The 13,954-nt window shown below is 46.7% G+C and overlaps 1 protein-coding gene across 4 annotated transcripts in view; it reads right to left on the bottom strand.

Moving 5' to 3' along the window:
- FOXC1 (forkhead box C1) overlaps nt 1-2,370 on the bottom strand; it is a 41,580-nt gene extending 39,210 nt beyond the window's left edge. For 3 of the 4 annotated variants that reach the window (XR_012157347.1, XR_012157349.2, XR_012157348.2), the window contains exon 1: nt 505-2,370. Coding sequence is in view for 1 of the 4 variants with exons in the window: in XM_073332191.1 (XP_073188292.1) it covers nt 735-2,342 (1,608 nt within the window). In the remaining 3 variants the exon portion in view is untranslated. Of the gene's footprint in view, nt 1-120 lie in introns of those variants that run through there. The other variant, XM_073332191.1, reaches the window with a different exon arrangement.
- Nucleotides 2,371-13,954: the final 11,584 nt, after the last annotated feature.

Below are 13,954 nucleotides of genomic sequence, written 5' to 3'. Positions count from 1 at the left end.
GTTTCTAAGCGGTCGTTGGGATTTGTGCGGAGGGGAACGAGTTGTTCCATCGCCAATGTTAGCCATGAAGTCTTTTCATTTAAAAAAAAAATGTATGAAAGTATCCAGACGTGTAAGGTATTCCAATTGAATGGTAATTTATTAATAAACAAACAATGCAATACCTCAGAATATTTTCAGGAAAAAAATCGATAGAATAAGATTAATACAGTTTCCCTTTTTATATATAATGAAAAAAAAATCAACGTTTCAGGCACTTTTAATGTCCGTTTTCGGGGGGAAAACACTTTCTGGCGTTTGGTCCACAACATCCACCTACACATTAAAAATAAATTACTATATCGCAATTTACATTTTAAAACAAGTCCTTGGGGGGCGGGGGAAGCTTGTAATCTATACTGCATATTTTGTCCTCTTTTAAACACAGGGCATAATAATAATACCTTATGAGATGGGGGAGTGGGAGGGGAGGGAGTATTTCTCAAAAGCAATAAAAAAACTTACGTGTTATTTGGAGTAACACTGTCCTTTTAACAAACCAAGGCATGACTTATTTTTATTTTATTTTTTTTTTGGCTGTCTCTGTACAAACTATGTGAGAGTTCACTGGGGTGCTCGCTGCTTGCAGGAGGCGGCTTGGTTTGTTAAAGAAAAGATCTAGTCCTTGCTTGAAGTTTGGCCTTTTCTCTGTATTGTTCGGGGGGGGGGAGGCTGTCCGCCGGGCCTGGTTTTGGTCAGAACTTGCTGCAGTCATACACGAAAGCCCCTGAGGTGCGGTAGAGAGACTGGCCGGAGGGAAAGGCCATCTGACAGCTGCTGCTATTCCCGTTCACCGGCGAGTTGTTCAAGCCCAGCCGCTGGGACTCGAACATCTCCCGCACCGCGTGGAAGTTCTGCTGCGGGGCGGGGTAGCCGGCGGCGCTGGCCAAGTGGCCCAGGTCTCCCGCCGCCGTGGCTTGGTTTAGGTACCAGGAGGCCAGGCGCCCTTGGTGCGCGGCGGGGTGCGCGTGGTGCCCCTCCTGGTGGCCGGCCGCCGTGCTCAAGCTGCCGTGGCCCAGCGAGGAGGCGCTGCTGTTGCTGGGCATGGCGTAGTCGGGCAGGGGGTCCTCCACCGGGCTGGCCCCGCTGCTGGCCAGGTGGCCGGCCCGCTCGCCTCCCCCAGCGGCGGCGGCCGCGGCGTACAGGCTCATGGCTTGCATGTTGCAGTGGTAGGTCCCCCCGCCCGCGGCCCCGCTGCCCGGGTTGGCGCCCTGGCTGCAGGGCGAGCTGTAGAGGGAGCTCTGGCCCGGGGAGTAGCTGCCGAGGGCCACCGAGGGGGGGATGCCGGTCCGGGACGAGGCGGAGGAGGCGGAGGAGGCGGCGAGGAGGCTGGAGCTGAGCTCGGTGGCGCCCTGGGGCGAGCCCCGCAGGGAGGTCATGATGTTGTCCACGCTGAAGCCTTGGCTGTGGTGCGGCTGCGGCGGCTGGTGCTGGGGGTCGGGCGCCTCCAGGCTGAGCGAGCGGCTGGAGGGGAGGCTGCTGTGGGGGCTGCTGCCGCTGGACAGGCTGCTGCTGCTGTCCGGGCTCTCGATCTTGGGCACGGCGCTGGTGAGGGCCGCTGCTCCCCCGCCGGGAGGCGAGACGGCCTGCGGGGGAGAGGCGGTGCCGTTCTCGGTCTTAATGTCCTGGATGCGGACCGGCGGCGGCGGCGGCTGCGAGCCGGCCCCGCTCCCCGCCGCGCCCCCGGCCCCGCCGCTCTCCTGCTCGGCCTGCGGGTGCTGCCGGGGCTGGGGCTGCTCCTTGAGGTGCAGCCGGTCCTTCTCCTCCTTGTCCTTGACGGCGTCTTTCTTCTTGAAGCGCCGCCTCCGCCGCAGGAAGCTGCCGTTCTCGAACATGTTGTAGGAGTCCGGGTCCAGCGTCCAGTAGCTGCCCTTGCCGGGCTTCTTGTCGTCCCGGGGCACCTTGACGAAGCACTCGTTGAGCGAGAGGTTGTGGCGGATGCTGTTCTGCCAGCCCTGCTTGTTGTCCCGGTAGAAGGGGAAGCGCTCCATGATGAACTGGTAGATCCCGTTCAGGGTGATCTTCTTGTCCGGCGCGTTCTGGATGGCCATGGTGATGAGGGCGATGTAGCTGTAGGGGGGCTTCACCATATCCTTGGGCTGCGGCTGCGGGGTGTAGGGTCCGTAGGCTCTGGCCATGCCGGCCGGGTACTGCTCGTGGGCCGGGTGCGAATACATGCTCATCGGGGCCGGCATGGCGGTGTAGCCCCCTCCCGCAGCGGCCCGGTAATAGCTCTGCTCCCCGCCGAGGTAAGGCACGACTCCCAGGGAGTTGGGACTGGACACCGAGTAGCGAGCCTGCATGTCCTCCCGTCAGGTTCCCGCACCCTCCCCGCCGGACCAAACAACTTTCCCTCCCTCCCTCCCCCCCCCGGCCCCTCCAGACCGAGGTCCTGCCGGCGATCAGTCACCCCCCGGCCTCGCACACAAGCGGAGGGGGGGGGGGAAGCCGCCTCTTCTTCGGCCTGTAAAAGGCACCCGCAAAAGCCCCGCACTCCACACCAGTGCTTGCCGCGGAGAAAGCCACTTCCAATGCCAAAATAAACGCCCTGGGCCGAGCGGCTCCCACACGCCCAGCGCCTGGCTCCACCGGGATCGGCAACACGTTGTCTCTGCCCAGGAGGGGACAAAAGTGGTGGTTTCTTTCTAAGGGGAATTTACAAATATCCACCTTCCCGGTCTCCCGATGTCAACTCTTTTGGGGGGTGGTTCTTTCTTTTCTTTTTTTTTTTTTTTTCAGTCTCTTTTTCGGTCGCGGGCAGCTTTGGGAAGCATTGGAAAAACTTCTGAACTTTTGAGCATCCGTCACCAAGGCGAGGACTTTTTTACGCACTTACTGTTTTTTTTCCTCCTCCGGCGGCGGAGCTCCGCCCTGCCTAGGCCGGGCGGCCAATGGGAAGGGAGAGCCGGGCTCTGAACGGGGGGAAGCGCGGGGGGGACCCTGGAGCCGCAGCAGCAGCAGCCCCGACCGAGAGTTCCAGCTCTGGGACTGGCCACACACACTGGCCCACGCTCTCCCCCACACGCAAGTACCTATCGCTCTCCACGCCTGCCACAGCCTTTCTCCCTCTCCCATGCGCAGAGCAGAGATCGGCTGTCCACGTACACCGGCCTGCCCATACACACGTTCCTGTTACAGGCCGTGCGTTCATACCTATATATTTCTGTCAACACATTTGCCTAGTCCTCTACGCAGATGCGCTCTCTCGGAGGACGCAGCTTTTCACATACACCTAAATACAGACGATTCCGCTGCACGCCCGCTCACCCGCCTCTGCTCCGATAGACACCGCTCTGTGTTCCTCGCCTCTCCAACACCCTTCCTCGCCTTCGCGCACATTCACCTTCTTCAGATCTATCTGTAGACAGGCAACTTCCACGCGTGTGCACGTGCTCAGAGCTCACTTTCTGCTCCCCGGGGCGAAGGAAGGTCGGTGTCACCCGCCCACCCCCATCTTCCCACCAGGCAGGGTAAATGGGAGAAAGGGGAGGGAGAAAGGGGAAGCGAGAGAGACCCACTCCCCACCAGCACCAGCCTCCTTACAGGCAGCTGCCTGAGCACGCGTTTCTGAGGGGATTCCATTCGACAAGCTTTTGACGAGTCCTGCAAAGCTCCTTTTTATTAATCGGCCACGAAGGGCTTTCCTCTGTCAGGCTGCAAAGCAAGCGCCGGCTGCCTGTGCTGTTTATAAACACAGACAGATGTCTTTGTACGTGCCTTTAACCGGCTTGTTCAGGTAACCTGCTGGGGTCTGATGGGCTAAGCCCCCCTTTTGCTGAGAGAGAGAGAGAGAGCTCGAACGAGCATACTTTTGTGCGAAAGCCATTGCAGCCCGCGGAATCAGTGGCATAACAGGTGCGTTGTTGACAAGAGAAAAATAGGTGTGTTCAAAATTGTTTAACGGTTTGACTATCAGGACTTAATTTCTGCTAAGACCGACTCTCTTTAAATGGCTGAAAGAACACTTGTGCTGTAAAGAAATGTTTGGATTGACATTTTAAAGTGGATTTAAGGCTGAGCTGCGGGAAACAAGGAGGGTCATTTTTCTTACTTTTGAACATCGTTAATGGAAATGACTAGTGTCTGCGGGTTGAACAGTGACAGCGGTTAAAGATGCTGATTGGACTGAAATCCAGCCCTTCTCCCCCTTTTTTTAGCCTGCTGCTTTCTACCTCTGCACTCCCATTGCAGTTAACAGTGGGTCAGTTGATAGAACAAGCTGAAGTGCAGACGTTTGGGAACTTGTGAAGGAAAAATGGTCTTGAGTACATGTGGTTTGTGGGAGATGAGTTTCACACTCCCCTGGGTTTGTGACAAACTCTCACGCTGAAGATGAGTCACAAGACCCTTTTGGCTCCACTGATTTCAAACCCCCTTTCCTCAATTTATACAGTGATTGATTGCGCTCCAAACCACAACAGGTAGAAGAGACGTGACGGTGTTAAGGGAACGTGATTTGCTTGGTAGTATTTCAAGTCAAGCCTTTTCCCTCGAATAATTAATCAATTTAAAACAAGTGATGGAAAACGGCGAGAAAGTTGATATGTTCTAACCTTTCCTCCATTTCCTACTCAGATGTAACTGTTCTAGTTTTGTAATAAAAATAAGTCCTTCAATGGTGACTATATTATTCAGTTTTACCTGTTGCGTTTGATCTTCTGGAATCCTTTCACCTGCTCCTGTCCAATTCTACATTTCCCCCAAATACTGACGAATTAATCGTCTCAGTGGCACTGACCTAGGCATTAGTTTCGATGTAGTTTCGACATTTTGTGTCTTCAAAATCTCTCACTTGCTTTGCTAGAAAGAACAGCATTTTAACGCATATCGATAGAACCCAGGTCACCCAGCGTTTCCCACGATCTTACCTGCAGTTAAAACGATTTCCACGTATTTCACATTCATTCCCACTAATCATTGTACTGTTCTGTTCAAAAAGCCTATCTTTCAGTGACTTATAAATATAACGGGATACTGTGTAGGTTTAATGCTCATGATTCTGAAGTTAGATTATTAATTATTCTTTATTATTTTATTGGGATTATTTAATCCCAGTTGTATTGCATCTAATATATTTTGCAATAGCTACGCTCTTACATTACTGTGCAGTGATGCAATAACTAATGTGTGTTAAATTACACATCTGAAAGCAGCAGCAGCACTGTGGTTCTCTACTTTAGGTACAAAAACTGCCATTGTGAAACTAGTAACTGGCACGCGCAAACAGTTTTAGGAAAAACAAAGTTTTATAGAAGCAGAAAGATCAGTTTTCTGACCGGTTTAATTTTGGATACAATCCAGGAAAAGTAATTTGTGTTTGTGTTTTACATACTTAAGTGCGGGACAGGAATGAATTTCAGATGTCTTGTTTGTTTGTTATTTATTGTCGTACCCACCATGGCCTCTAGATGAAAGAGTAACATTTTGGGGTGTGTTTTTGGTGTGGGACAGAAACGAAATCGGCTGAGTAAGGTTAACAATCGTGTATATTGTGGAACCAAAATCCCTCTTGGAATTAACTATTCAGCGTCCTTTTTAAAGCTGTGGAAAGGCAGTCAAGCCATTGTGGGGGCGTTTGTTGCATTTACTCTTAACCTTATTTATTTAGATGATGGAAAGATAATATCAATAGCAACACGGTGAAGGAGTAACATTTAAAGTGGGTAAAGCCAACAGGTGGATCCAAACAATTTGCTGAAGGGTTTCCTCTCCGCTCAAAGACCTAGAGGTGAAACGTTTTTCAGACTGAGGCTATTTATGTTTATACCTACTCAGAGCTTCACCTCTCTCTCTCTCTCTCTCTGTCGGTTTTAACATCACTGCAGTATCCCTGCAATTCACACCTCTATGTCCCTACCCAATCCCGGCTCCTTGAATCTCAGGATAAGGATTTCCATGTTTCCCAAACCGAAGTGCAGGTCATTTGGAGTGAACTGAACTATATGCTTTCAGGTGAAAATATACCCTGGCTCAGCAGCTGAAAACCTATTGTCCCAATTAAACCTGCTCAAATCGATCTATGTTGCAGCTAAGAATAGGTAATTTCCTATCTATATTGTGATTATTACAAATACATTATTTCTGACCTTTGCGCAAAAAATTAACGCAAGAGAACTCCAGAAAAAGTTTGTTTTGATGGCAAAGTAATCAAATTTAATGAGATAATATGCTCATTTTATTGCCTGTTGTAACTGTGTAGCTCGATAGTTTTTGAATCCAGGGAAAACTTTGTAGTTTATCATCTGAATTAAATAATAATGAAAAACCTCTTGCATCATTTGGCTTTCTATTCCAGTTGAAGAAAAAGTGAATTTTCATTTTAGCTTGATAGACAGTAATTGGTGATTTATTTCACAAACGGAATAACTTGCATTTTAAGTCTACAAAGTATATACAATTAACAATCTACAAAGAAAAATCGAGACCCTACATTGTTTTGCAAACGGTGCTTCCCATCTTTCCACAAGAATTGTCTTGGCAAAATATTACTTGGTTTTCTATAAAAATATTGTTCTTTGAAGAATAGTTTGCGACTGAATGATGACATGAATAGATCATTAAAACACATACAATGCCTATGGGTTCCAGGATTTTTATTTAATTATTTATTTAGCTATTAAAATGCAAGTCTAATAACTTCAAAAATGCAACTTCCTAGGGGAAATAATAACCCAGTGCGTTTTCTAACCCTGGCATCTGCAAAGTGCTAATATCTGCGGGAAGATCTCCTAAAAAGATGAGAAATATCCAGGTCTGAATTTATCTCCTATTTTTCTTCAAGGTCCATCCCCTGTCTCTTTTGTATTCCCTTTCCTTCCTTGCTAACTTCCTTTCTCTGTCTCTCAGAAGCTCTAGGGAGAGGCAGAAAAGGTGGAGGGGGGCTGAATCCATTGGGATCTCCAGCATCCCGTAGCTGAACACACACGCGGACACTGCTGCTCTCCTCCCCGTATTGCGGGAAGGGGATGGGGAAGGGAGAGACTTATTTGTTTCCAGTGATTTATTTACGTGAGACTGAAGCGACAGTTCCTCGCTGGTGAAGTCTGGGAGTGATAGGTGTTTAGCAAGTCAGTGGATAACAGGCAGGCAGTTCAGTGGTAGGCTACCAAAGAAAGCTTGCAGTCAGTCTCTGATTATAATAGTCAGTGAGTTTACACACACACACGTTGGGAAGCTAATACTGACTGATTTGTTTTAAAGCACCCCTGCTTCAGTGAGTCAAGCCAAAGCAGGCAGGTCCCTCTTAGAGTTATTTGTTGGGGAAGTTGGACGCTCCTCACAAGCATTTGCAAATTCACAACCTGCGGAAGGGATGCTGCCAAGTGCCCCTCCTAGGGGATTAGTCATTGAGACCAGCGTCTCGGAAAGTAAACCGAGATGGAAGCAGTAAGTTCAGATGTTATCGCCTGGCAGAAAGATACACTGAGGCTCTACGCTGGGTGTTCCTTTCCTGTGGCTACTTCAAGCAGCTCCTACAAATCCATCTGCTTTTTTACACGAGTCCAGTTCCCATTTCTGAACTGATTACAGTCCCATCTCTTTATGCCTTTCACCAGAGGCGTCCAGGGCACACATCCTGTCGCTACGGTTACCTCCCTCGGGCGATGATGTCCCGTTTCCTGCACGTGGCTTGGGGCTGGACTTGCTGCCTATGCAGCCGCCCAGCGGGCTGGGAGCCTCTGGGTCTCCAGGGCGCTCGCTCTGCTCTTTTTTCCCCAGCTGGCGACCACCTGTGCGGTTGGTTCAGGCGCTTCTTGTGGCTGGAGCGCCCCCTGATGGGCCCGGTTAGACTCATGAGCACGGCCGTCTTCCCTCCAGCTCCACCTACAGGATCCGCTGTCCCCCCATTCCCGTGTTTGCCGGCGATTCCTCGCTCCCGGAGGAGCAGCAAGTGGCAGTAAAGTCAGGATTTAAGCAATGTCGCTGAGCAGGCGCCTCGGTGAGCTATGAGATCCCCAACCCCTCCAGGCTCCGTATGACTGGCCTCCCCCTGCGCTCGTAGCTGGCCATTCCTCCCTACTCTTTTGCAGGGGGGCCGGTGCCAGGATATGAGGGAAGACAAAGTGAGTGAGGTAATAAGTAATATCTTGTATTGGACCAACTGCTGTTGGTGAGAGAGAGAAGCTTTGAGCTCCACAGAGCTGAAGACGAGCTCTGTGTAAATCCAACACACTTGCCTCGCTCACCAACGGTTGGATAAACTATGTTACTTCCTGCACCTTCTCTCTCATTCTTCCCTAGTTTCAGAGTAGCAGCCATGTTAGTCTGTATCCGCAAAAAGAACAGGAGGACTTGTGGCACCTTAGAGACTAACCAATTTATTTGATTCTCAGCGCTCCCTGCAACAAACACATAGGCACACTCACCTCCTGCCAACATCCCAACACCCCACACTAGCCTACACTTCCTTCCCAGCCTGGACACTGCCCCCATAAACACACACCAGCCAACATAACTATATTGACACAAAATATATATCGCCTCCTCAACCAAAACACGCCATCCTGCCTACCCATGTCCAAATTCTCTTGCACACTTATCATCCTCCAACACTGGCAAGGAATTCCCCAGACCAACTGTCTTACACCAACCAAATACCCCATCAACCAATTGCTCCCCCACTTCAACGCCCTCCAGGCATACCCAAACCCAGCAAACAGCAGACAACCCAGCCTCTCCACTCATTAATTCATTACAGCACTTGCCCTCCAACATCCACCCATCGATGACACCCACATCCTTCTCCCTACCCCAAAGAGGAAAAAAAAATCCTTAGGCCAGTCTCTTTTTTTGTTGAGAACCTTGAATTTTAGCCAAAAGGCACAGACTTCCTGAAACAACTCTAGTTATTAAAAGTGAACACTACAGGAAGGCAAGGCCATTATTTTCTAGGCAATGCCAAGGAATGCTTTGGTGGACAGGTTAGCCAATAAAAGTTGCAAAGGAAACGTGCCAGTTTCCAGGAAAATGTACTTCTGTGTTTTGACCTCCCCCTTTTCTTCCCAATGACTAAACACTGAACCTCAAAAAAAAAAAAAAAAAGAAAAGAAAAGAAAAAAAGGCTTCAGAAAACTGAGCACTAATGAAGAGCTAAATTCTTCTGGCAACTACAGGGGATGGTGACACATACATTTACATATAGGGAGGCATTTATACATACCCTTTATGTATTTAGACACGTACACGTATACGTATTTATACTTTAGACACATACTTTAGACACGTACACGTACACACACTTTAGACACGTACACGTATTTTCCAGCACAGAGATTTAATAACATTTATGCGCAGACATAGATTCATGCAGATTTTTGCCCACACATAGCTACACAGAAACACAAATAGCTATATTTGCACATAAGTAGACCGAATCCACATATAGGTGTCTATACAGAGAAAAATGGCTAGCTACACTAAGACTGTTTAATCTGTAAAGGAAAAGAGTAAGACAAGATAGAAGAATTGAAAATAATGAATGGTATTGCAAAAGTTGATTGAACCTTCCTATTGACCGTTTCCCATAAAGCTGGAGCAAGAGGACACTGAATTAAAAGGCAACAAGCACAGAAAATATGAGGATTTTTAAAGCGCAACATATAATTAATGCAAGGAACATTCTGCTGGAGGATAAGACTAGCATCTGTAGTTATGATAGGCTAAGATTAAATTATAGAGCTATCTGGATTCTTACTTTTAGGCCCTAAACATATTAACAATTAAGGTAAGAAGAAGGTATCATCCATCTCCCACAGTACTTTGCCACTTTCTCCCCACTTTTTCCAACTCTCCTCTCCCTGCATCCTTAAGGATATGTGTACTAGTTCTTTAAATCTGTAGCAGGAAGTCAGGCCGGATGGTTCTAGACAGAAGTTTTGCATTAAAGCAGAGGGAGAGAAGCTTTAGAGATATTGCTGTTCTCTTGTTTCTAACTGATCTTTTTGTTCCGTCTTAGGAGAGAGTGACTGTTGCTGTGACTCTTTACCATTGGCAAATTATTTTAGCTCCTTTTTTTTTTCACCCAGCAGTTGACAGGAGCGTTGATTTGTTGTTCCACTTATACCTGCTAAGTTCAAGTCCTATTGAGAATGGTTGCCCAGCTGTGGTAGGGGAAGATGCCTTATCTTTAGGTACAAGTAAGGTGAGAAGGCACTTGAGCCTGAGTTGCCTTACTTCTGTTGCTTTGCACAGAGGAAGAGGTTGCAAACCTAATTCTAATAATCAGATTATCAACTTGGAAACATTTCATTTTGTAATTGCAAACACAGGTTTTGTCTTTTACTGAATCATATGGAAAAAATCTGATAGGTTTTTTTTTTAAAGTAGTTATTTTTAAGTGTCTAGTTTGGTAGCCTTTAAGTAGACTCTTAGCATCTCAGCTAATGCATACATTTGAAATCAGGTTTTATACATATGAGCGTGGGATGTATCTGTGGGTCGATGAATAAATATGTTTTCTGGTAAATTTTATGGCCATAAGTTACACATGAGAAATTGCTAAATTGGGACATCCTAGTGCATGTCTTTTTGCCCTAATTAAATAGAATTGTTAATAGAAAACACCATTTCAGTATTAACAAAGCTTTCTGGTAGGCCACAGTGAGTTTCCGACATACTGGACAGGCTCACAGAGGTAGTAGGCAGTACCATATGTACTGGGATAGAGAATGAATCTGTTGCTACTCTCCAAGGGGCAGGTAGTTTGCTCCTTGAACACCTACTAACAGCCAGTTCTGCCTGTTAGAGAGGCAAGGTGGGTGAGGTAATAGCTTTTATTGGACCAGTTTCTGTTGGTGAGAGAGACAAGCTTTAGAGCTAATACAGAGCTCTTCTCAGTTTTGCCTGTGTCATTACTAAGGAAGAACGGATAATGTTTCAAGAGCAGCAGACAGACAAAGCCATTTTGAGATTGAGACACAAAAAACCCCCAAGCAGTATTAAGAACCACTAAATCACATAGAAAGATCCCAATTAAGTGGAATTACCATTCCCATCAAGATGAAGTGATTGCTAGTGTCATTGATCGTCAGTTCAGATATTCCAGTTAGGTAAATTTCCTGACTAGGCATGTTTAAACCCTAAGTAGGGTGAACTGCCTGTGTTGATGTGTGTGTTTGTTTATGTAAATGACTACTTTTTTTCAAAAGTGACTAGTGAGGTTTGGGTGCCCAAACTGAGAAACCTTAAAGATCGATGGGGTATTTTCTGCGAGGATCACTCAGCACTGTTTGAAAATCCATCCATTTTCAGGTGCCTCAAGTTGGGCACCCCAAAACTGGGTACTCAAAATCACTAGCCACTTTTGAAAAACGTGTGTGTGTGTATGTACACACACAGTTCACTCCACTTAATTTACACATGCTTAATGTCTAGAGCTTTGGATGCTTTGAAAATAAGCTGTGCTTTGGATCTCCTAAAGCAGGGATCAGCAACCTATAGCACGTGGCCCACCAGGGTAAGTCCCCTGGCGGGCCAGGCCGGTTTGTTTACCTGCCACATCTGCAGTTTTGGCTGATCACGGCTCCCCGTGGCTGGGGTTTGTTGTTCCAGGCCAATGGGGGCCGCAGGAAGCAGTGACCAGCACATCCCTCGGCCCGTGCTGCTTCCCGCAGCCCCCATTGGCCTGGAGTGGCAAACCACAGCCAGTGGGATTCGGGATCGGCGGAACCTGTGGACGTGACAGGTAAACAAACTGGCCCAGCCTGCCAGGAGGCTTACCCTGGTGGGCTGTATGCCAAAGGTTGCTGATCCCTGTCCTAAAGTATAGTTTTAGAGGCCTCAGAGATGTTTTCAGATGCAAAGATTTCTGTAAGATGTAATGTGCCATATGTTTAGGTGAAAAGTTAGGCACATAGCTTCTTACATCAGTGCCTCCTTCTTTACCTAGTTGTTTATGTTTAAGCTTGAAGTCTAAAGCCTGGGTTCAGCAGAAACAGAATACTAACAGTGCTATGGAGAAGGCCTTCTAAGTAGGCTTGTTGCAGTGGCCCTGAGCTGAGTTTGCCAAAAGAGTTTGCAAAGACGGGGAGAAGGGTCTAGGACTAAACCTAATCACCTTGCCCTCTTTAATAGAAATCACCTAATCACCTTGCCCTCTTTGCTGTCTACATAATTGTATCTGCAATTATATCTTCTAGTCCGGAGAATTTTCTAGGCTGAATTGGAGGAGGAGGTTTTCTTTGGCAATTGGTAGTGCTTTGTCTGTCTGTCCATTCACAATCTTCCCTCCCAGAGTTGAGTTTGCACTTCATCCATGTGCTGAATGAAGAAAACACTTCACCACACCCATGGCTTCCAACATTTGCCAAGTCTATTTGTATATCATGTCTTTTTAGCTTGTAATTTCTACAGGTAGGGGTTGTATCTGATTCTATATGTGTACTGTGCCTTGTACAATGGAGTCCTGATCCTTACTGGGTCCTTTGTGTGGCTATTTCACTGCAGAGACCCATAGATTGCATGCCCTTCTAGCTAACACATCACAGCTAGGGAAGTGCACAGTTAAATCAGCACTGAGATTTGTGATTTAGTTTAATTTTTTTTATTTTCCCGTTTGCTTTTCACTTTTCCTTAAAAAAATGGGGCCAGATCCTCAAATCACTAAACTGAATGACATCAGCTGGCTGAGGGAAATTACAGTGTAAACACCTGTTCCAGTTCAGCGCTGAGGCTGAGCAATTAATCATGCAGGTGTCAAGACACTCATACATTAACATACTTACAATATGGGCAACCCTGCCATACTACACATATGTATTTTGCAGCTCGCTGCCTTTGAGCACCACAGGGAAAAATTGGCTGCTGCCCAGCCACAGGGTTAGGAACGGACCTCTCTCTACCGACAGGGTAAAGACCATCCTTTAGTAATTGCAAAATGAAATAGGGGCCAGTCATAGCTTTTTGCAGGACAGAAGTTTACTAAATAATCCTTTAAACCTGTTAATATCCTAGGGCTGAATTCAACTGCTGTTGAAGTCAATGGAAAGACTCCCACTGACTCTTTAATGAGAGCTGAATCTGGCCTGTGTGAAGCATTATCTTTTATCATTTCCACTTTTTAAAACATTTTATCAAGTGTTTTCAGTAGGAATCTGTGAGTGCTGCCTAACTACTAACTCACTTTGCCCAGGGAAAAATCGAACTATAAACTGAAACATGATGCTGAAAACTAAGTTGAGTAGAAAGTGTTTAGTCTAGGGTGGGCTGAATACTGAAAGCACGTATCTGCAAATAATTTCTCTGACAATCAATGGAAAAGAAAAATCATTGAATAAATTCTTTGCCAATTATTCTTTGACTGTCTCTAGAGTTGATATAAATATTGCAAAACCAAATTGCTAACATTTATTCAACAGTAAAAAAACTGCTTTGTCAGACTAGCTCCGAGTTAGTCTAATTTTCCAGTGCCCTTAAGGACTGAGACAAAAGGACAGTATTGTAGTAATTTTTGCATTTGCTGTGTATATGTATCTAATCTGTTGGTTACATTTTACTGAAAATTGCAATTATACCATGATCCGGCAAACACTTACGCACATGCTTAATATTATGCACATGAGTAGTCTCACTGAGACTTTAGAAATGTGTGCAAGATCCCAGAATACACTCACTGTCCTTACTGACACATGTCCATCCCCAATTCCTGCCAAGTACCACACGCAATATTGTACCGTGCGGTATGTACCAGGCTGGGTTCAAAGAAGCTATCCCTGTAAAATATAAGGCATATTTTATTGGAATAGCTGCAATCTCCATATGTGATGATGCAAACTACAATATATTAGCTTAATTGTTGTACAGAAGCTTTTTATTCATTTTTTATGAGAGAGGGAATACTAAGTTGTCTTTATTAGCTTGACCTCGCAGGAGTATGGAGGTGTTTTGCTTGGGGACAAAATTTACAGTTTGCATTGCA

The sequence above is a fragment of the Lepidochelys kempii genome, chromosome 2, assembly GCF_965140285.1.
Source record: "Lepidochelys kempii isolate rLepKem1 chromosome 2, rLepKem1.hap1, whole genome shotgun sequence".
NCBI classification, from domain to species: Eukaryota; Metazoa; Chordata; order Testudines; family Cheloniidae; genus Lepidochelys; species Lepidochelys kempii.
Note: the sequence above shows the minus strand (reverse complement) of the source record. Positions and strands in the feature narration are given on the sequence as shown.